Raw genomic sequence first — 23,532 nt, forward strand, 5'->3', positions numbered from 1 at the left:
TGTGTGTGTGTGTGTGTGTGTGTGTGCGTGTGTGTGTGTGTCCAAATAGGCCAGGTGAAAATAAGGAGCGGCAGCCAAAACACCATGAGATCATCCTTTACCAGACTGCTGCCTCTGCCAAATCCTTTGTTACCATGGTAACTCCTCAGGGACAACACGGGCGTGTGTTTTTGCTTTTCTGTTCGTGTGTGTGCGTGTGTGCAACTGCAGCATATTCCTCACAGCCGGGTAGATGTTGTAAATGTTCATATTAAGAGCCGACTTTGTCGCAGACAGCCTGTATTATCAGAGTGTGACGGCATGATCTGGAACGAGGTGGAGTGAAGTGAAGTGAGCAGTCTGAGAATGATTACGTCTTTGTGTTTGGATGAGTCGCTGGCCTGAAGGCATGCTGCAGATAAAAGACAAAGACAATAAAGGGAGGAAATGATGGGGGAGGAAAAAGAAAGGGGGAGAAATCTGCAGAGGTCATATCCCAGTTTGCGGATGACATGCGTTCTGATTGGCTGCCTGTTTATGTGGCTGAGCTGCACATGCTGCAGCTGTTGGAGAGGCAGACTGTACAGATGTTTATGTGGATAACAGAGTGGAGTGAGCAGTGTGTCAGGATGGAGTGTAACCCTAATCTGACCTGCAGTAACCTCAGATGTCCTAGTGACAGGCTCATCCTCACTACTTCTTCCCCCATTAGTGACGCTGCTCTCGGGGAGACACACTAACATCATCCCTCTGAGTCTAATCCAAATTTGACCAGTACTGGAGCAACAATGATTTTTTAAACTTTAAAGAATATTTCCAGTTATTACACCTTGGGTGTTATTTTCAGAATTTGTCCATCTGTTATGTTAACATTGCACTCAGCCAGTTATTATAGATATTTACTCTCTTTGCTCTCCACCAACTCCTATTAAAAATGTCTGACTCTTTAGCTGATAAATGCTCCACTGTGTTTACCAGCTAGGTACTCCAAATCCACATTGAGCTGAAAGATGCTCAAGCTCCCTGCAGAGGAGTCACTATATGCTCTAATACTATGGATAGTGCAGCTCTTAAATATTGTTAATAATTCCACATTGAGTGTGTACACAATCAATGAAATGCAGAACTTAATAACAGCTTAGTAAATAATGGAGGAGTCTTAATTTAATTTTAGTTTAAATGTTTAAAATTCTGACTTTGACTAACTTTTAATTACATAGTCTAAACTAATTGCTATAACTTGTGAGTAATCTGAGAGTTTTTGGAAAAGTAAAAATGTAATGACATTGAAAATGGATGAAATAGTTTCCATTCATGCATCATTATTTTATCATTTAAAATTAAACTTGAAAGCCTATCAGATGACTTCTAAATTGCTTTGTTAATTACACCACCTCCCTCAGGTCAATTAGTGTATTTTTTAATTGCATGCATCATCAAAGCAGATCATGGCCTGAGGTTTCCTCTGTATTGGACTCTTTTATCTGAAATATTACCTTTTTTTTTTTTTTACTTTAATAACAGCGTGCCCATCAGGCCAGTTATTGTTCATTCTGCAGCTCGGTGCAAACCTGTCCCCTTCAGATTTTGCTGAATACGGTCAATTGGTATAAATGAGTGGACACAAAGCAATCAGCAGTACACACCCACTCCAGTTTACACATGGAGGTCAATTACCCATCAAACTGCTCCACATTGATAAATAATCACCATCCTGACCCTGATGTTGTAAATGAGCAGCTGTGATGCAAATTGCCTGCATGTAATGATGCTCCGACTCCTACTCCAAATTCACGACCAACAACTGCCACATTCACTGTTGTTTTATTCTCTTTTTATTCCTCTATAAATTCACTCATTTCCCATGGGTCTTACACTAAGCAGCCATGAGGCACTGAAATTCAAAGCTTATTACAGTCCTCTGTTGGTGAAAATCCAACAAGGCTGCTCTTTCCAGGAAAAAAATGTGACTGCCTGATCACACTCAAGGTCAACAGTATCGCTAACGGCAGAAGTGGAGCACCCAGAGCACCCAGAGGAGGCATTAAAACCCACCACAGGAGAGCCAGTGAGAGAATGGGACTGGATGGATGTTGGGCATGGGGTTGAGGGTGAAGGGGGGGGGGCAGATAGAGTGCCTCTGTGCTGGCCTGATTATGCTCTCAACAGAATGAGCTCACATAACAAAGGATTTATTATCACTAGCTGGAGAGTTGCTGCAGTCTGGGAACTCTGCACGGCCGTTTTCTCTGCCAGGCACCCAAAAAATGTGGCCCAGCTCTGCTTTGGTCGGGTGGTTCAAACAACAACAAACCCTGTATTCGTCTCTCTCTCCCTCGGCCTATAAAGCAGCCAGTGTTTCAGGGGGGCGGGCAGACTGGGAGAACGCTGCCTCTCAAAGGTCCACGTTTTGTTGGTTTCCTCTCCATCTCTGCCTTCTTTCCTCCAGGTACAGCAACACTGTCTATCTGTGCTCGGAGGTCACACCAGGTTACACAGAAAGAGCCTGAAATACTGTGGTGTGTACAGTGTTCCACTCTGACTGTGGGGTGCTTTTGACTGAATGCAAGATTATGATTTGGAATATTTAAAGCAACAGTATGTGACATTTTAAAGGAGAAATAACATACTCTTGCTAATTCATAAGCAATAAAACACAACCTTACTCAATGCAAATCAATGTTTTGCTGCTACAGCCTGACACGGTCTGGTATGGCCAGTAGCTAATGGTGGCTAACACTGGTAACCCTTAGATATCACACAGTGAAGTTTCAGTCAGATACTTCTGCTTAAACATATTTCACCTGGATGCATCAGTAAGTGGATATGACAAACATTTATTATTAACACAGAACAACATTAGCATTCATTTTAAATTGCGTTTCTGTACAGTGGATGACTGTAAGCCCAATTTTTAATCTCCTTCTAATTATGTTTTCATTTCTACCAGCTCCTGAGGGAAGTATCTGGTTCTTTAGCAGCTAAACACGTCTGTCACCTCTGACTGTCTGCTGTTGGGTGCAGAGCAGGTAGTGGACAGATGTTTCACTCAGAACAGCTGCTGGCTTCTGCTGCTGCAAACCAGGTTGGACGGAGCAAACCAAATGATGGGAAACAACAAGCTGAAAGAAGCTAAAACACTCTGTGGAGCTGAGAGGAACTGCAGTGTTGGTGACAGTTCTCCATGGGTGACCCCCTTCACATATTTGATCCATTTTTAACATAAAAGCATTGATGTCCGCAGCCTTGAAACTGACTTACTCAGCTCAGTGTGTCATTCAGCATGCTGGCCAGTCCTGCCTGTCTCAGACTTCACAGTGAGCAGACTGGACCAGTTGTGTCTGAGCTGCTGATAAGCCAAGGACACGCTCAAATTCCACACATGAAAAAAACATCCCACAGAGGACAGAGGCAGTGAACAGTTCATCTTCTATTGAATGATTTGTCATGAAAAAAGTTGTGGCAGCAGGTCATTAATCAGGTTTGAGTCCATTCTTGGATTATCACAGTGAAAACACAAAACACAGCCAATATGCCACAGACTGTACGTCCTCCAATCAAAACTACCAGCCCCGTGCTCATGAACACCTTTGGGAAATCTGAGTTCGCCCATAAATACATCACCATTTATTTAGTTAGTGATAACAGTGCTCAGAGATATCATACCATATCACACAAGGCAAGAACCACTGGAAAATGTAACCAAATGTCACTCTAACTTGGGCAAAAGACATATTAAAACCCATTATGTAAAGAATTTCTATCATACAAGCCATTCTATTAGATTATTAGCCAATACTGCAGCTACATCCTAACTTCAACTGCTATGAACCATCAGTTCATGCAAACATGTGAAGATATTAGCATATAGAAATGTATCACAGAAAGAGGTTTTGTTGCGATTTAACCAACTAAGTGGGAGATTTTGTGACATGTGGGGTTTTTTTTAAATCACATTATTAATAGCTTCTTTATTACAAGTGCATGGGAATGAATTTGGTTACAGCATGACACAAGAAATATGACCTGCAAATCAGGACATAAAAGGCAAGTCTTCCACTGCTTTTAACTCAGACTGCAGCTCACGTGTTAACCACAAAAGAGGAAAGATAAGATTTTACAGTAGCTTTGTGATCAAACCTGCCAACTGTCTGACACCTGCACTGCTTCATCACACACACACACACACACACACACAAACACACACACAAACAGCTGCGGGTATGAAAACTGCAACCGGCCTTTAATTTCAAATGTGTGAAGCTTCTACTTTACCTGACGGAGTGGTGGGTGTGTGTGTTGGGTGGGATGCTCCAGTAACACCACAGGACTAAACAAGCACACTGCTGCTGCTCATGAAGCCGGGATGAGAGCGTAAACTGCTGCTGACGGCACAAAATTCAGAAACACAAAGAAAGAGACAAAACTCTGACTGGGATCCAAAGAGGAAGCTCCTTTCTTTGTGTCCTCTCTCTCTCTCTCTCTCTCTCCTGTCGTCAGGGTCTCTAACTCACTGCCTCTCCTCGACACACACACACACACACAAACACCACCTCTTGCTGTCATAACACACACTGGGGTAAAGCCATGTGGCTGCTGACACACACTGTCTGGCTGCTGCTGGTCCCCTCCCTCTCACTCTCTCCTCACTCTCATGCTCGCTCTGTCACTCTCTCTCTCCCCCTCTCCTTTGGCATTACTCACACACACTCACACACACACACTCCTGGAACACATGCAGCCTCTCTCTCTCTCCCAGCTTTCCTGGCCGGTGAGCCTCGCCCCAACACGCGGACACAAGGCGCTCATTCTTTCGGATGAAGAAATGCTGGGTTGTTCGTGAAAAGCTGCAGAACCTTAAACTAGGCTCGTAGGTAAACAAGGTGGTGCAACAGAGAGGAATACAGCAAGGGGGCGACTACTCGCTGGAGAACAGCCATTTATTCTCTCACACTGGAGCCACTGTGAACTACTCTGAGCCACTTTTTCCCACATAGATTCTTCACTGGACCTATTCTGGTCTGTTCTTTTCTAAAAAAAGCTTCAGTTCATTGTTCCGTGTCATTTAAACACATCTGATTTCATGTCTTGACTTCAGTATTAAATTCTACAACTGCCACACAAAGATGAAGACAGTTACGGGGCCAGAATTCTTCCACAACATTTGTACATAAAGGCATCTGAAAAAACATCTGTCTGTTGTTAATGAGGGAAGTATTAAGAGCTGGAAAAAAACAACTTGTTTTCTCAATGAGCTGTTCGTTTTTCACATGACTTTGGCTGCGCTTCATGACTGAGATGTGGAAATGTGTGTGTGGCTCTGTCTGTAGATTCAGGGTGTCTTTGCCCTGAGTCCAGGCTGGCAGGCTCACAATGCGTAATGCACAGGCTGTGTAGCATTTCTCTTCCAACTGACACACACACTTCAGTATTGATACTGGCTGCTCCTGAAGCTAATCATACACACTCACACCCATCAATACAACAGAGGTTACAGGCCAGTCTGCAACAAGGTAGATGCGATCATCTCCCCTCTCCTTTCCTCTGTCCTGTGCACAAGCATGAACAACACCTGTTGCTGATTGACTGGACACAACAGGTGTTGTGTGGCTGGTCCAAGCCACTTTGTTTGTTTCCTATTTAAGGAGCCAGTTTTTTTTTTCCACATACACACAGAACAGACACCTCGTGGACCAAGAGGAGATATTCAACGATCTTTCTCCAGAAAGGCCCATGCCACTTTTAAACCCCTGGGCCGGCAGGAGGTCCCTGCTACAGGGTGTCTATGTATGAGAAAGTGAATATATATTCACTTTCTCATACATAGAACCAGCAACATCTCCAGATTCAGTTTTCTAGGAGAGACAGATAAAAGGAAAAAACAACATGAAGTTACTGAGCACGGTTTGGAACAACAAAAGCTGAGCTCAGAGCTGCACTCAGTCATTCTAGGAGTAACTGCATCTCTCTTCATTCAGAAAGTGGAGATAGCTCCGGTGTCATCATGTGACCTAAACGCTGGCGAGCGTCCATCACAGAATTCTCCAACTTCATCAACTCATGATGAGAATAATAAAGCCTAAAGAATAATACAGAATAAAGAGTCGCACAAACTTTTCGTTGCTCTCCAAATTTGGTGATTTTTCTAAAAATCTGATGGATTCAGCTCCTACTTCCCAGAATAAATATTTCAAATACATATCTCTACTATAACCCACTGTACATATCCACGTACAGCCATGGTTGTCCTGACTTGACACATTTTGTCGTCCAGGCTGCCATGACAGTGACCACTATGTTGGCTCACTGCTAGAGAGAATCAACACAAATAGACTACAAATGTCCAGACAGTCACAGACCAGACTGAGGTCCCACAAATATGAACATGCACCCTCACAGTGTGCCAGAGCAGACTCTGGTGTCTGAGCAATGTTTGTTGTGGTGAAGTTATGCCTGCACAAAAGTATATAGAGCAAAAGCAACCTTGTACTTCTATGTTGCATTCACATGTTTTTGTTCTTTGAAGGCTACAGGACTGTGTGCAGACTGTCAGCAGTGTTGAGTGTCAGGTGGTTCCTCTCTGACCAAACCAGATCTAACTATCCTCTTCACTATGATAACACTAAGCCCAAATTCCAGCTGAAACCGCTGCATGCAACTGTGTGTGCATATCGCTCAGCTTCATTTTGAATTATATGGCGAGCTGCACATGCCTAACATTCCTGTAAGGCTGGGTGGGAATTATCATGATTTATATGAAGCACACTCATCTGTCAGCCTAAATCACACAGCTGGGCTGTCACACAGAAAAACATCCCAACCAGACTGACGGAGAGACGCAACATATTCAACCTGTTCATCCAAATGAAATTCTGACGTTCTGGCAGCTGGTGGGAACTTTTCTCTGCAGACTCAGAACAGACCTGCTGTAATATATCAGTGCGGGCTGATGGGAGCATTAATCACTGCTGAGATGTCTGGCTGTCAGAACTCCCCTTCTTGCTCGTTCTCAATTTTGGAAACAAGCTCTACCTCCCAGCATGACCACCTACCCACATTTTCAACTGCTCAGCAATGCTACAGCAACGCATGAAGGTCTATTCTCCAGCTCAGAGGCCTGTTATTGCTTTAGCTCTTCCTCTAGCATCATTTTCTAAGTAAAGACACTTATGCTGGCTGGCAATAGCTCATACTCCTCTACTGCGTGAACATATTTTTTGCTTTGTCTCCATAAACATCTTTTCCCGGCCCTTTACTGGACTAACCAGACTAAGCCACGTTACATATTTAGATACATCCCTCCTGCTTGTAATCCTTTTAGTACAGTGGTCTAAAAAAGTTTCTTGTAAACAAACATAAGTCAAGCTTACTTTCACCTCATATGTGTATATATGAGGTCTAACAAACATGTTGAATGCATTTCCTGCTCATAAAACACTGGCAAAGGCTATTTTTTGAACACATTTAACTCCTCTCCGTCTGTTTGCCTCGCAGCACAGTTCCTCGCTGTGCGCACGACTGCCGCCAACTGGCACGACAGGACGAACGCAGCAGCAGAAACGTGTGTTCCACTGCCTGATTGTGTGTGTGTGTGTGCATTATACAAACAAAAGGTGACCCACTCATGAAGACATTGCTCCATAGCACTACTAGTAGTCAAAACCTCCACACGGCATCTTTGACCAAACTGAGGCTCAGAAGCTCATTTCATCTCATCAGTGCATTTGCGTTTCATCTGTATACTACGAGTGTTGCTGAAGGTTTGATCGTTTCAGGCTGTTTCCCTTCTCCATCAGCTTGGATGTAGATGAAGTTGTGCTGGAAATCCCTTCTCTGCAGCACTCTTTGACCTTTTATCCATTGGTAATATAGACTATGTTCATGACTGGGGCTTTAAACCATTGCAGACTGACATGGCTGGTGAGCCGTGTACAGACATCACATCTCTTCTTATGAAAGCTTTGCAATTAGAACTTAACACAACTCTCTTTCTTAGCTGAATGTGTGAGAGACTGCCTTGAGCAGCTTTATTATGCATGCAGTGATTATACAAAGACAAGTGCATGTAAGACCTTTAATTGTCTTTTACGTTTCCCTTTTAGCATCTGTCTGGATGGAAAGATGCTAACCAATATGACACGGCACTGAGCCTTGTATCCCTGTCCCAGACATGCAGTTGCCGTCACACTGCACGGATGAGCCTCCAGGTAACCACAAATCACTAGGGGTCAAAGGTAAATTTCTCTTTTATGTGAACACACACATGCACACACACCCTCGCGCTTAGCTAAACAGACGTCTGAGACAGTAAAAGCTCTGCCTCCTTTCATCTTTAATGAAAAGCATATTTGGTTCTGCTCCGCTCCTCCCCTGCACCACACCAGCACCCACGCAGCCATTCAAATCCTAACGCCTTTATAGAAACATACAGTGCAGCGCTGCAGGGCTGAGCTGAGGGAAACGCTCATTATGAACATCAAAGCACGAGATGGGCGCTGACTTGATCCTTTGAGATGATTGGAGTATCTCACTCAGTGAACAAAAAGCTTGGACGTCTCTGCGCAGGATGGAAATTCAATTTCCGAGCGATTCAGGGCCGGCAGAGGGGGAGGAATGTAAAGATTTGAAGGAAATGGGTCATCATTTTTTGCCAGGATGTGTTTGCAGTTGATGGGTGGTGGATCAGACTCCCACATGTTGCCCCTGAAGCCCGGGGCCATACTGTAGGAAGCTGCAGCTCTGTTGTGGGCCTACAATGTGCCGCCGGAGAGACGTTTTATTGAACAACACTATCGCTGAGTGACTGAGTATTCCTACAATAACTTCCACGTCAATCTTCATGTCATGCTCCGTCTTTCAACGCTGAAATGTTGTTCCCGTTTTTGACAATGGCCGGCAGTGTCTAATGTCTGGGAGTGCTGCTGTTCTGAGGGATTACTGCGAGTTTAGCTCCAGGCGTCATTTCTTTATAATGATGTCTGAGACACAGAGCAGGAAAGAGCAGGACACTAGTGCCATCTAGTGCTGATGGTGTGAACTGCTTCAACTCTGGCAGGAGGAATCAGTGGCCGCAGCAGCTTGTTGGTGATGAATATGCTGCAGATAGATTACATTTTTCCATACTGCGCAGTTGTAGCGTTGATAACAGACCTAATTTTGCTTTCAACACTTCCAAAAAAAAAAGCCTGATTGTTTTAATTCAGCTTTAAAAAATGATGACTGATATTTTTAAGTCTCTCACCAAACCAGATCATCTTTTTCGTCAATCTCTTGGTTCACTAAAACAGTAGAGTGCAGGCATTTCAGCTACAGGTGACAGACAGGCAAAGCAAGGAGCGTTATGATCAGTCAAATTTAAACTAGACTGATAAATCCACCAGGCTGATATATCCACCGATATTATCAAAGATTTTCTAGTGTGCAATAGTACAAAGATACTGTATTTTATTTTCCATATCGTACTCATGTACAATGCAGAATGTTCCATTCTGAAACCGAGGCATCCTTCTTAAGGCAATGTATACATATGGTTGATTTTTATTTTGTATCCTTCTTTATTGTCTCTTTGTTCTTTTATACTTTTGTCTTTTTATTGTTGTTGTCTGTAATCTGTTATCTTATCTTATCTTATCTTATCTTACCTTATCTGTATCAGTGTATATGTTGGCCAATAAGTAACAGTAACATATTGCAGTTTTTAAATGCAGAATATCCCACTAAGCCACACTGAGGTTGTATTTCTGTAATAACCAACCTGAAGGGATCTTTATTAAAGATAAATACTTCGTGTTGTGTAAATGTCTGTTTATGTTGATGACAAAGACAAATATACAGCTATATCAGAGGAGTTTTAAACTCTCAAATACTGGTATCGGTAAAAGTTTTATTTTGGCTCTGTGGAGTTCATTGGTCAATTCTAAAACCCTTTTTCTTTGAGAGCTCACACACAGTGAGGTGCACTGAGCTTCAGCCGAGTCCATCAGAATGAAAACACGTTGCACAACTCTCCTCCAGTGCATCACGTCATCAGGGTACATAACTTTCACATCCTGTCAGAAGTCTTTCAGTGAAACAAAATCACTGCAAAAACAAAATGTCTTTCACAATTCATAACTCACCAGTCCAGAAGCAGAATCAATGGCACAGACCTTCACACTGACAGTCAGACAATAAGCACTGTGCTTCAGCTGAGGTGTTTTTAGGAGCGTTAATCGCTCCAGCAGAGCCATCTGGTTGCTTTTATGACATCTGAAAGACTCCATAAAATACAGATCTATAGTTTGGCACCAAGTAAAAAAATAAAAATCATCGCCTCTTATAGCAGTGACCGTCAAAGTGATGCTGTTGTTGAGGACAGAACGGCTGACAGAATGTAGCAGGGCAGTGTGAGGAGCGATCTGCTGAGCACAGCTCCATGGTCAGCTGGCCCGCTGCTGTCTGAACAGTCCCACAGAGGAAATTCCACACGCGGACACAGAATTCATCCAATATCCTCTCTCTGACTCTCTTCTTTTATTGGCTCTTAATACAGACGGGTCAGTGAGTAGTGGCTCAAACTGGTTCCTTTCTAACATTTTTGGTCCTTTGTAGAATTTGTAGAGAAGTATGAGCCATGCCTCCATGGTTCTACACAGGCCTTCCTGTTCAAATGCAGGTCTATGTGATGCCACCAATATGTCCATTATGACTCTGATAGGTAACTTTTGCACAGTGTAAGAGTTTCTGGAAGTGCACATAGGCTGCAGCATCTGCACAGGGGCTTATTTGATCCATTAAAAAAAGTGAATGTCTCATCCTCTCGCTGTCTCGGTTTGTTTCACTCTCACTCTCGGTGTGCTCCTCTTCCTCACACTCTCTTTATGTCACGGGAAAAGTGTCACCTCTCAGTGGATGGCCTGAACAGCTGGCACTAACAGGTGAGAGTGGAAATGACAAAAAACAACACACTCTGAGGGTCACTGTGAATGACCCTCCATTCAGTCTCATTCACTGCGTCCTGTGTCGTCTCATCTTACATTAAGCCCCAGTTATTCATTCAGTAACAGTAAACTGACCTGTAACTGTAAAAGGCCTGCAGTTACTCCCACACCTCCCTGATTGAGCCACCAGCATGTCTTATTCCTAGAACTCAAGTCCAGGCTGCTCTTACGTAGCTAAGATGTGCGTCACAACGTCTCCAAACCAAAGAAGAAGATGAAACTTACATGAGAGGAAATGCATCGTCGCAGCAGCAGAACGGAATAAAGTCAAACAGAGCAAGTTCAGCCAGAGGGGAATATTTTACATACACAAAGCAACTGGCAACTCATTTGGAGCATTTTATTGCGTTTGATGTGTTCACATGTGTGAGGGTTCTTAATCGTATCCACTTTTGCTTTTAACGTCTGAAAAGCACTTTTAATAGTTCATGATGAAAGTGGTGGATTAATGGAACACCTGACACACCTGAGAGGCAAATGTTTGAAGATGAGTTAAAGACACAGAGCACATGGGAATAAAGAAGAAGATACACGAGCTGATGCCTCAGACCGGCATGAATGAAAACAGTAAATGTGGAGTATTTAGAGTTGGTGCTGTGGCTGCAGCTACTGTCCTGCGCTGTAATTATCACCTCAGTGTCAGCACAGGCAGCTTTTCCCTTTGAACTGCAGGCAGGGCTGCAAATGAAGAGCCAACAGAGGCCCAACACAGCCGCTCAGTCGCACACTGTGACTGGCTTTCTTAAAGGCAGCACGACACAAAGCACGAGTTATTCAACATGGCGAAATAAAGAGATGAGTTACACATATTTCAGTTGGACTTTTTTCTTATCTTTGATTGTGCTGTGGAGGTTTTTCTCTACATCAGCTAAAGAGTGCTCTGATGGACCTGTCTGTGGTTGATGCTCTTTCTTTCCTCTGTTTAGTCACAGTGGTTGTTACTGCTTGTGAATTTCCCCCAAGTAATCTGAAAAGCAAAACACATCCCTTCCTGTGGGCCACATGATTTTACCAGGAAGCAACCAGCCGCTGAGTGTTCAGAACAGCTGGAAAACATCCTAAAAAAGGTGTATTTTCCTACCTTGAATCGCACTTTCTTGAGCATCATCCTGGAATCCAGGCGGCAGTCACAAAACTGAGATGTCACCAAACTTTTCCACACTCCATTCAGGAAAAACTCCAATCAGCCGATCATCTGACTCCAAGTGCAGTCAAAACATCCACAGTGAATCAGTGTCCGCCTGCCGACTGTGTGTCTGCCGGGCCAAAGACAACAGTGTCTGCTCCGGTGTCGCCCTGCTCTCCCCTCTCCCTCTCCCTCCTCTGAGACCCTTCACAGAGCTTATCAGCCTGCTCATTCATTTGGAAACAGACACACCCTCTTTTTATGACTGGAGGGCTGCTATTAACAACCCCCTCCTCCAACAACACCCCACAGTCCAAATATGGGTGCTGGTAAGCTCTCTTGAACTCGTCCCCTGTGACCCTTTCAAGCCCTGCCCTCCCTCCGCCCCTCGCACTCTTCATCTCCCAGCATTTACCCATCTGCTGGGCCGCGGCCTCTCAGCTCAACATCTGACCCTCCCCATCCTCACGCTTCTCCTCTCACACAGTCCATCTGTATGAAAACAATGTTTTGATTATTCCTGCTCCAGTAAACTCAAAACAATTAAATGTACGCTGCAATGTCACATGATAATAATCTGGAGTGAAATCCAGACTTGGGAACATCGATCCCTCTGCCAGAGGTCAAAATGTTTTTTGAGTGAACACAAAATGAGATCTAGTGTGGTTAAAGAAATAAGAGATGGGGTTTGTTTGACCTTTGACCCCATGCTACTGCAAACACATAAAAACCTTCAATAAGTCCACTGTCAGCGAGTCAGTCGCCTGTTCACTGTCAGTGAAGCAGCTCCGGCCTTTAAGCACATCTCAGATCAGCCTGTTTAGGTGCTTTATCCATTTAGGATTAGAGTTAAAAATATAAACATTTTGGACAATTCAGGTTCCAGTGCATTTAAAAACACGTGTGTGTGAAAGTGTCCACCATCCACCGAGATGCTGCATTCATGCGCTGCTTCCTCACCCCAGTCTGGGGTCACCAAGACGGAGCGCCACCACAAGGTCTTCATTCTTTTAATACTGTGTATTATGACGAAATGCCTGCAAAGCGAATTCCCATCAGCCTTAGCTGTGCTTTGTGTTAGTGATAGCAAGGAAATAATGTCATTACATTAGCTCTGCTGTGCCCAAGTGCATCCTCGGAGTGCCTCTAGCATGGCTGTAGACCAGTGGCGCTACCAAGTGGGGACCGTGTGTGTGTGTGTGTGTGGGGGGGGGGGGGGTCAAGGCCACCATGATACAACTGCTGGCCCCCCACTGGGTCCGCATGCATGTACCCCCCTCCCCTCCTCGTTGCATATGCATAATAAGCTTCTCAGGTGCTATCTAACAGTACGCTCCTCCCCTCTGAAAAACCTGGTCCTGGTCCTGTTTTCTTGTGATGATTTATTTGTTCGTCCAAAAATGCTTAATTTCGGCACACCTAACTAAAGAGGCCGTACTATACCTGTACCAGACAGTTCAGACGTGACACATGCATGTGGAAGTACAAGCTGTGGCTCACTGCTCAGTGTTTGGTCTGGCTTCTGTGACCCTCACTCATTGCTAATGAATGATGTCTCGTGTGACTGGACAGGATGAGTCATGAGGCTTAAAGGCGACTGTGGTTAGTCATTGCATTAGACAAAACAAAATAACTCAAATTACAGATTATCCCATGCAGGAAATGCTGTCAACACTAAAGTATAATAGTGTTTCTGGGTGGCTCGTTTAGCCATACACTGTACTGCCGTGATGCATCTCTGACTGCCGCTATTTCAGGTATTAGATTTTCTTTCATAACCCATCTGATGCCTAACAGAAGGTCACATGTCACTTCTTCAGAGACTGAATAGATGAAATAACTCAACAGCTAAATCAAAAATGGCCAGAGCCAGAGAGAGCTAGAACCGTTAAACACTGCTCACATTCCTGCATTACTGATGATTCCCCACTGGGGGAAATCCTGGAGCTAATTGAAGCCAAGCCAGTGCAATACCAACACAAACACCCAAGTCAGACTTACATTTTCAATAATACATTTTATTCCATTAAAGATTCTTTTTTTCTAATTGTACACTGGAATGTTAAGATTCCCCTTCAGTAATTTAGTTAAAAATGCTCAATCTAGTCATTTTCAACCCCACATCCACACAACCATTGCTATATTGAAATTTGGGGAGTACAAATGAAGAAGAAAAAAAAAAAAGAACATGAAAGACAAATGTTACATTTTGAATAATGTTGATGTACTATGAGAATGCAAGTAAAGGACGACCAGGTGGATGAACATGGCTGTCAGCAGCAGAGGTTACTGCGGGGGCTCCAGTAGTCTCTCTGCTGACCTTGGATATGAGGGGAGTGGGTCGAATATCAGGCTGGCAGTCTCTGATCCCTGCTCCGTGTGTGTGTGGATTTCCACTATCATGCCAATCCACCTCCACTCCCATCTCAGATCTGAAACGCCTTGTGGGATGTCAGATTAGGGGGCTTGGATGTTGTTTCTGGGCTGCGTTCAAAGAAATATCTGAAGGCTGATCGCTGGATTTAAACGGACCGCAGGGACCCGTGCCGTTGCTTTTTGACACAGTGAGGAGTGGTTGCAAAAAAACATCAGAAGAAAATGCAACAGATGCAAGAGTCAAATGTATTTACTGGTAGGTAACATTGTCCTGCAGCTGAGAATTCCTTACAAAGTCCTGCTCTTCACTGTCAAATTTTATCTGGTTAGTGGTAAACAATGAAAAAGTGTACAGCAAACAGTAAAAAATATCAAAGTTAAAAATAAAAGGACACATTGCGACCATTTTGCTGATGATAACCGCAGACAGAACAGACAATATACTGAGCACACAGCCACATGTTGCTTTTCAGCAAAGAACCAATGTTACCTCTCTACAAAAACTGAAAACTGTGTCCTCACAAGAAAAAAAAACCCTCTGAAGTGAGATATCAATAGAGCAAATCACAACAGTTTAACAATTAAAGAGTGACAGGCTTATAATGATTGAGACAGCTACCATTCTGCAGTTATTATGGATAAGAAAATCTGAAAAGAACGAAAGCAAGAACGCTCGATGAACCATTGCAATGTGCGTGAAGAAGAAAGGTCGTGGAGGCTGCATGATTCTCAGGGGATGCTAAACTACCAGCGCTCATTCTAGTGGAGACGGACACAGTGGCCTCAGGTCCCTGTCCTCCCTCTCTACCTCCTGGCAGGGTTTTACTGATAGATGGACAAGGAGACGGCCTCTCCTGCAGCCCCGCAGTCATCCTCTACTTAGTCTGAAGTCCTCTTTACAGTTCTGCTTGGCGAACACAACAGCATCAGTGTAGGTTTCTTTTTTTGTGTGTTTGTTGGGTTTTCCTGTTCAATTAACTCTATATATAGATGATCCTCTCTCATACAAACATATAAATACACCACCGCTGCTCTGCTCCACCACAGGAAGAGGCTTTGCCAGAGGGCTGACGTAGTCCTGTTGATGTACACAGTCTCTGAAATAGTATACAGGGTGGGCAGGCAAGAAATCTTCAATCTTTCTCTGGAGCATAGATTTGGATTTTTTTTTTGTTGGTGATTTTTTTGATTTTGATGTTTTCTTTGAATAATTTTTTACAGGATTTCATATTTGTCGACAACAAAGGAGGTTTCTGAAGAGAATCTAATGGAGCTGTCGCCATCTACGTGAGTCACTTTGGTAACCTGGGGGAAAAGAAGACAAAGGATGAGCATTACCAGGATGTGAGGAGTTTATCACAAGGAACATTACAGCGCACAATCAGGCGTGAGCTGAGCTGTTTGACTGTCATATGCACTATATACACTGATCTATCCATAACATTTATTTTGCCTGACCCATACTGGATTTTTGAGGCCAATACTGATATTGATACTCAAAAATCCAACAACGATGTATCAGCTGATTGAAAACATAAACAAACTATCTTGAAAGGGATCTCTATGAGCCAACATGAGCAGACATTTGCTGTGCAGTGCTTTACGGTGAACAAACTATGTAGTGTGGACACAGTTTCTAACCTAGTCAAAGTGACTCATGCTCACAAAAGGGAGCATAAGTGGAAAATTTACACTCAGTGGCCACTTTATTGGGAACACCTGTACAATCTAGTATAATTCACTACAACAGCTCTGCTATAAATTCTGTCTTTATGAAGGTTCAGTTATTATTGTCATTGTCAGAAACATGTTCATTCTGTTCTGTTCATTAATGAGGTCATAGTTAAAGGTGGTGTGCTTCTGGACTTCATTATACTGAGAGGTGTTTCTAATTTTTGGTCCTCCCTATGTACATAAATGAGGGGAGCATCATATTAGAGAACACCTGACTATAAAGCTGTACAGTACAACAACATTATTAACTATGACTTCAATGCAAAAACCTCGATGACAGCGTCAACAAAAGATTATAGGCATCATAAAAGTAGAGTTAAATACTGGCCTGTATTAGACTGTGCAGATGTACCTAATAAAGTGACCACTGAGTGTCTGTGATCTGAACTAAGTGGCTTTGTGGTAAAAAGACTCCAACCCACCTGGATGTCGCAGTAGTTGCGTTTGGACACAAAGGACACGCTGATAGGGAAGAAGTCATTGGGCTGTCCGGCGATGCTGAACTCCAGGCTGCCGGTCTTGTTGTTGGCATCGATGACAGGTAGGCACCACTCCAGAACATTTCGCCTGCTGTCGTGTTTGTACTCTCCATCCAGATCACCAATCACAGGGGCCCCCACACCAGACCTGCAGAGGAGGAGGAAAGACCTCAGTTATAGAAAAATGGGGGTGCAGCTGTCTTAAACTGTTTGCCTTTACTTATCCAGGGAAGTGTGTTTTGTAATCACATGGAGCTCATTTCAGCCTCTCCCTATTAATTTGATGAAGCTACACACCTTCACAGCTGACAACTTGCCAGTGTAGGTTTAGACTGACATGAAGGTTTGATGATAGCGTGGAAGAGTGGCGTAAAAAATAAAAACTGCATGATTCAATCACTGTTTTAAGTCTGATGACCTAAATGCTACAGTTTGAAGAAACTCTCAGGTCTGAAGACAGTATGTATCAACTACGATTTCAAACTGTCCCTTTTATTGATTGCATCAATAACAGACAACACAGACTCATTCAGAGCCTTTCCATCTGTTCAGTACTTACGGTACAGGGATGCTGATGACCACATCGTTGAGCTCGAGGCTCTCCTCCTGCAGCTCATATTCAATGTTGACATCACAGCCACTGCCGCTCTCTGAAGGCCAGCAGTTTACTGTGGAAGGAACAACGCACTCATATCATCAGTCATATTAGTGACAATGAATAACTGGATACCACAAGGCATCAAAACACAGGCAGCATCACATCAGATAAAGCTCATGTGTTGGCACTCACTGGTTAGAGGTATGAGGGACTCGTCTGTGGTCTGTAGTCTCCACTTCAGCACACCGACGTCATTGTTGAGAGGGAAAGACTTCTCTGGGTTCTTCAGGCCAATCACTGATTCAGCTGTGAACAACTTCTTGTCCACATTGGGATGTGTCTGTGAAGACAGGAACACAATTATCAACAGAACTGTCACTCACCTGTCAAACAGAGAAGACGTGTCGCTACATCTACACATTACAGTTTGGATGGTTTAAAAGAAGAGCAACCGTTTTTAAGGAACAGCTTTTTGTGTTTTTTAGCAACTGCTGTTTTAGTGTGCCCCCCCCCCCCCCGTTCTACCTTCCTCTTCTACTTGTGTGAGAAAAAACATGTCACCTTAAATATATGTCAATCCTCTATTGCCATCCCATCTGTTTTATTTCATCCATTTGGACACATCGTCATGCATTTATCATGGAGTTTTAGAGGTGGGATATGATAAAATATATGAATCCATAATGATAATTTATTTAAAGGACTGTTTGTCATGCTGAGCCAAATAGATTTTTTGTGTTTTACTAAAACAAAATCCAATAATTTTCAAAAAAATATGTCTTCACATTTAAGCTCTTAAGCATTGACAGATTCTGGTGACATTTTACTTGTTGTCATTCATTTAGACAAGAACTATAAACCACAAGATCTCATTGAGAATTCTGTCACTATACAAATATGAAGTTACTGCCCAGCCTTATGTCCAAAATCCAAAAAGTGTTCTTAAATTGGCAACTATTTAAAATGTGAGGTGATATCCCACAGTGTAGCATCCTCGCCCTCCAGCTAATAACAGCATCTTCATAATGCAACTATAAGTTATAATAGCGTATGTCATAACATTGTCCAGCAGATGTTTAGATGATGTGGTAGACCTACTTGCAGCTGCAGTCCTTTGTTGTCATTGTTGTTGATAATGAGGCGGATGCGTCCGTTCTTGTCGTCTGTGACTCGGAGCGTCACCATACCCAGCACCTCCATGTTCTGTAGGCCGCCGTCACGGCCGCAAGTCAGCGAGATCTTCTCCTCCACACGCAGATGTACACTGGAGAGGAAATACATCCAACATGCTTAAAGTGATCGATCAACCACACGGTGGACAGTCAAATGCTTAAAATGCTTAAGGAAGACTTGATAGTTTGGAGGCAATACTCTTACACTGGGAAAGTGGGAAAAGCCTCAAAAACAACATTTGGGCTATTGAAGAATGATTGTGTTTATGAAAGTGAGCAGTCTCTTAATGCAGGGCAGGAGAAGCTTCACGTATTGGTTTTGCACATAAATACTGTAGACAAATGACAGTGAAGGGCCACTGTCTGATTTTAACACAATACAAATATCTGTCGAAACATTGTAAGAAACTTGACTCCTTCTTAATTCATTCAATTTATCACTGCTTCATGAAAAACGTGTGTTCGAGTATGACTACAACCAGCTACTGTTGCACTCAAGTCTATATCCTTTTAAATGTGGTGCAGGAAATGTATTAAATGATTGAAAATCAACTGTTTTTAAAGGAAGGAAGAGAATTACAGAATAGCCTACAAAGTCCAAACATTACAAAAACAAAAACATGTCTGATGAAGTGATTGACATGTTCATTTACTTTGTTTAACTTGACCTCTATTGAGTTACTGTCAAATATTTGCTCATCAGATCATGTGACACCCACTTCATACCTACAGTATGTCATAATTGGAGCTCAGTCCAATCAGAATAAAAAGTAAACTCTGGGTTATTACTTTCATAAATACTCAATGTTACTTAGCTGAGGTCATTTTGAGACAATACTTAGCTTATGAAGGTTTATAGTCTACCATGATGCTATCCTTAGCTCTATGCTTTGAGTGACAAAATAAGATTTGTCTTGTAGGCTTCTCAACAGATGGTTCAAATGTTTACGGGGCAGCCCTAATCATGATCAGCCATGACACATCAACCCTCAAAAACATTTTTGCCAGTTTTTCTGTTTATGTTTGTTATCCTCGCTGTCATCAGATTATCACAAAAATTGATAAATACATGATCATTAACACTGACTTTCATCATAGTTAAATAAAACTAAAAAAAAATCCAGTTCGTTATCTGATTCTGACAAAGTCTGCAAGAACTCCAGTGTTTCCACTTCTTTTAAACTTGGATTTTAACACTCACATTTGGCCTGTGGAAACAAGTCCAGAGAAATAAATAATATTTAAATCACATAGAGTGGTAAGTCTGTACCTCTCCACATTGACTGGTGGTGGTAGAGCTTTAGATACATCTGAGCCTCTCTTTCCTGTGGTGGGCATGATGGTTTCACCCTCAGACTTGAGCTTGTCGACAAAGTTGTCCACCTCTTTCCCTTTAGCCCCCAGTTTCAGAGCCTTACTGGGTCCACTTGGTCTGGAAGAAAAAAACAAGACACTGTCACTGAAGAGTTTTCTCCAACCATTAAAAGGAACCTCAGTTTCTAAACAATCCTAATGAAAACTACAATGATTGACCACAAATGTTTTCGGAGTCGCACCTGACTGGAGCCGGTGTGATTTTGGGCTTCTCAGGCTCAACGATGGTGTCTGTAATGATGGACCCTGAGGAGACGCTGGTCATGCCGGCGCTACCGAAGCCACCGAAAGCTGGCACCTTCTTTCCGGAACGCTCAGCGTCCCTCCTAGCCTGCTGCAGCTCCTTGGCCTTCCTCCTCATCTCTGCCTTGGCCTCTCTTTCCTGAGTCTGTGGATTAACAAAACAACATTGTTTTAAATTATGTGATGGTGACATACTGAGAAAAATATGTCATTTTCACTAGTGTTTTTAACTGCTGCAAACTATTGCAGTGTTAGGAAATTATTTTCCAGACTGCACAACCAAGAAAAGTTAATAGGATGAAAAACATTTGTAAAATCAATTTCTGCACAGATTGTAATACAGTTTCACCACAGAGATGAACAAACATAAATGAGAGAGACACAACAGTGTGATCTCACCTCTCTGACAGCACGGAAAACCTTCTCCTCATGGGAGTCCATCTCTGTGAAGGTGCGGATCTGAGCCAGGTTGACGTTCTCTCTGTAGCCTAGTGCCACAATCTCATCGAAGGCAAAGATCAGGTCAAAACAGTGCTCCGATATTTCGCTCTCCTCCAGCACACGACAGTATTCTGGGATCTGGAATGAACAGACATGATAAGACAATTTGACCAGTGCAAATATTTTAACATTTAGACACCATGCAGTGAGTAAGAGATGTAAGAAAAGTGACAGAAAGATTATTTCTACATGACAGTCCGGGCTAAAACTTGACTGCTGACAACATGACATATCTGAAAAAACCCCAACAAGAACCTGATACTGTGAGATTGTTTAAGCACTGGTTTCTGTCAGGTTCTGACAAACTGTAATGAATTCTATCAACCAATCACATACATTGAATATTGTCTTTTAATTATGACTTCTTTCCAGTTTAGACTGTAATTTCAGTCATTCCACTTTAGTGCAAAAGTCATAAAATACCAAAATAAAAACAAAGTCAAAGCAGGGCAGAAGAATCTTCTGTTACATGACAGAAATAACCTAAGTTTGCCAAGAGATTTACTTGTTAAGTGAGATAGAGACGAAACATTTTACAGGATGTCCTACTGTTGTCTGTGATGTTACCTGAAATATAACAATTACTTTAGTTTTCTTGTCCAATTTTCTGCTTTTTACTTACTCCCCAAATATTATTCTCTTAAATTCAACACAATGCACTTTTCAGTCATCATAGTATGAGGCCTAGTGTTTACCATGGCTTTGCCTCAACCTTGTACATACTTTGTTTTTTCTTGTCTTTAGTTTCATTTTGACTGTGGTTGTCAAGCACTACATGACAGCACGAGTGCCAATTTAGATCAGAAAAAAATCAAGAATTTCATTAGAGGTTGCACTATACATTTATACTGGATTATCACAGATGTTACAGCGATCCATTCTGTTCATTTTCAGCATCAAATGTGTATACTGTTGATTATCCACACTCCAGCTCCAACATAGACATGCCATAAATATGCACTGAGATGATGGAGGCAGCTCCATGTGAACTAAAAGTGGACAATGAGAACCTGACATCAGGTTTCAATGACTGTATGTAACTGATGTGTGAAAAGTATACATCCATTACATGCAGTCATTTACACTGACCTATGAGTAACTAACTAGACTTAACCTACACATACAGACAGGAGAATCATTAATGCAACTGCCAAGTCTTCACCCTGTCCTGTGACAATGTTAACTTCATATCACACTTATGACAGATATAATACAATTTCTGGCTATCCACTGAAAAAGAAAGTCAGCACCATGTTTCCTTACCACACGGGAGAAGAGTCTGAGTGTCTCCAGGTCCTCCAGGATGTTGCTGTTCTTGGTGGTGATGAGCACCATGTAGAGTTTCTCCAGTGGCTGGTACACATAGCGGACACTGTCTGTTTCCACAAAGGTATGCTGCTTGCCCGTGTTCATCAGTTTAGGGAACGCAGCCAGGAGACCCTCAATACGTGTCCGGGTCATTTCCACAAACTGCCGCGATACAATGGCCTTGCCGGCCTTGGTGCACACCGCCGCTGCCAACAGCACCTGCAGGTGAAGAGGAAAACTGACTAACAGTGCCTAAAGATCTTCAGTATTACAACACATTGTGCATTCACAGTTTCTTTGAGCATGCAAATGTTGCTGAAAGGCAAAAATAAGTTATCAGGCTAAAGTAAATTAATGTGCAAATTAGGTTGACAGTCCCTATCTGATTTCAACTTTCAGAAACCAGAATTCCTACTGATGTGCGTAAGACTTGCTCTCCTTAGAAAGATAAAGTTAAACATCAGAAAATTAATAACAGTCTTAAGGCTAATCTTTGTGCCAGATTTGGCAAACACACGTCACTCAGCTAGCAGTTCACCTTATAATATTGGTTCACATTACCATGTGGACTCAGGAGAGGCTGGCAAGTAGCTATACAACCTTTAAACATTTTAATAAACTAATTGCTGCCGAAGAGATAACGTGTATGCCGAATTTGACGGTTCTCAAAAGCGATTAATAAGAAGTTAAGTTGTGTTTGTGATGGGTCTGTATGTCTGCAAAGAGGCCAAACCAATACTGAATTTCCCAAATTTTGAACGGCGCTTGGTGAGACGTTCTCATCATACTGGAGACAACGGCAGCTATCGTGGACAAATACTGTATGTCTCAATTCCAGGAAATTGATTTATAAGAAATTGATAGTTTGGCTTGTTTTAAGTAAGTTTAATATTAATGTAGTTTATTTCATTCAGGTGCGTTAATTGAATTAAGGAACTGCATTCATTCCACGTTGACAATGAGTGAAGATAGAAATGAAAGACACCGACTACGGTGGCTCTGAACTTGATATACAAGCAACACTTGTGGTTAACACTGACAGTCCAGAATACATGCAGCAGCAGCAGGTGAATCGTAACAATATTACAAATGTAAATATCGGTACGGTTTTATGAGAACGGCACCCTGCGTTGCCTGGTTAAGGACAATATGACAGCAGGTAACGTTAGCTCGGATTCGGCTAATGACAGGAGCTAACCCTAGCGCTAGCTTGTACAGCTAGTTAACGTCAGCAATGTCTGCAAGCTCAGTGCCGCCTACTCACCTGAAATTAGACTCGATATACTAAAAACACGATTTACTTACTTGACTTTAGCGACTAAACATAAGGATACTCCTGTCAGCCCAGTGAAAATCAACGTCTGTCTTTCCTCTTATTTCGCTCTTGGAGAATCTAGCTAGCTGATAACTAGCTTTAGCTAGTTGCCTGGTTAGCCAATGTTATGATAATTGCTAGGCCCGATAAAAGCCAGGGAAACATCTTGATTTTCGACTGTCACTCACCATTTTGGTCTCTTTCTATGGTACGACGATCTTCCGTCTATCGCGTTTCTTGCTTTGGTGATTTCTAGTCACTGGAATAGCAAGGTGCGAATATACAGCTGACTTCAACTTGTGTGATTGTTAGCTAGCTAGCGTCAATATGGCAGCAGTACAGAGCCAC

General features: G+C 42.6%; 2 protein-coding genes across 3 annotated transcripts in view; both read right to left on the reverse strand.

Moving 5' to 3' along the window:
• Positions 1-12,211, reverse strand: part of phldb1b (pleckstrin homology-like domain, family B, member 1b) — a 107,772-nt gene extending 95,561 nt beyond the window's left edge. The window contains exon 1 of one of the 2 annotated variants that reach the window (XM_041940746.1): positions 12,040-12,211. In XM_041940746.1, coding sequence (XP_041796680.1) covers positions 12,040-12,066 — 27 coding nt within the window. In that variant the 5' untranslated portion in view covers positions 12,067-12,211. Of the gene's footprint in view, positions 1-4,254; positions 4,463-12,039 lie in introns of those variants that run through there. The other variant, XM_041940749.1, reaches the window with a different exon arrangement.
• A 2,483-nt stretch (positions 12,212-14,694) lies between these two features.
• arcn1b (archain 1b) lies at positions 14,695-23,531 on the reverse strand. The gene is made up of 10 exons (XM_041940375.1): positions 23,373-23,531; positions 21,825-22,088; positions 20,460-20,639; positions 20,000-20,205; positions 19,714-19,875; positions 18,370-18,535; positions 17,464-17,611; positions 17,233-17,341; positions 16,617-16,821; positions 14,695-15,765 (listed from the first exon to the last, which is right to left on the reverse strand). The coding sequence occupies exons 1-10, from the start codon at positions 23,373-23,375 to the stop codon at positions 15,676-15,678; spliced, it is 1,533 nt and encodes a 510-aa protein (XP_041796309.1). The 5' UTR covers positions 23,376-23,531; the 3' UTR covers positions 14,695-15,675.
• Between the last annotated feature and the right edge of the window lies 1 nt (position 23,532).

The sequence above is a fragment of the Chelmon rostratus genome, chromosome 7 (genome assembly GCF_017976325.1).
Source record: "Chelmon rostratus isolate fCheRos1 chromosome 7, fCheRos1.pri, whole genome shotgun sequence".
Classification (NCBI taxonomy): domain Eukaryota; kingdom Metazoa; phylum Chordata; class Actinopteri; order Chaetodontiformes; family Chaetodontidae; genus Chelmon; species Chelmon rostratus.

Coding starts and splice junctions, on each gene's coding strand:
- arcn1b (XM_041940375.1), bottom strand. Junction 18,536..19,713: donor CCACCAGTCAATGTGGAGAG/GTACAGACTTAC, acceptor TTTCCTCTCCAG/TGTACATCTGCGTGTGGAGG. Junction 17,342..17,463: donor GTCCCTCATACCTCTAACCA/GTGAGTGCCAAC, acceptor TTCCTTCCACAG/TAAACTGCTGGCCTTCAGAG.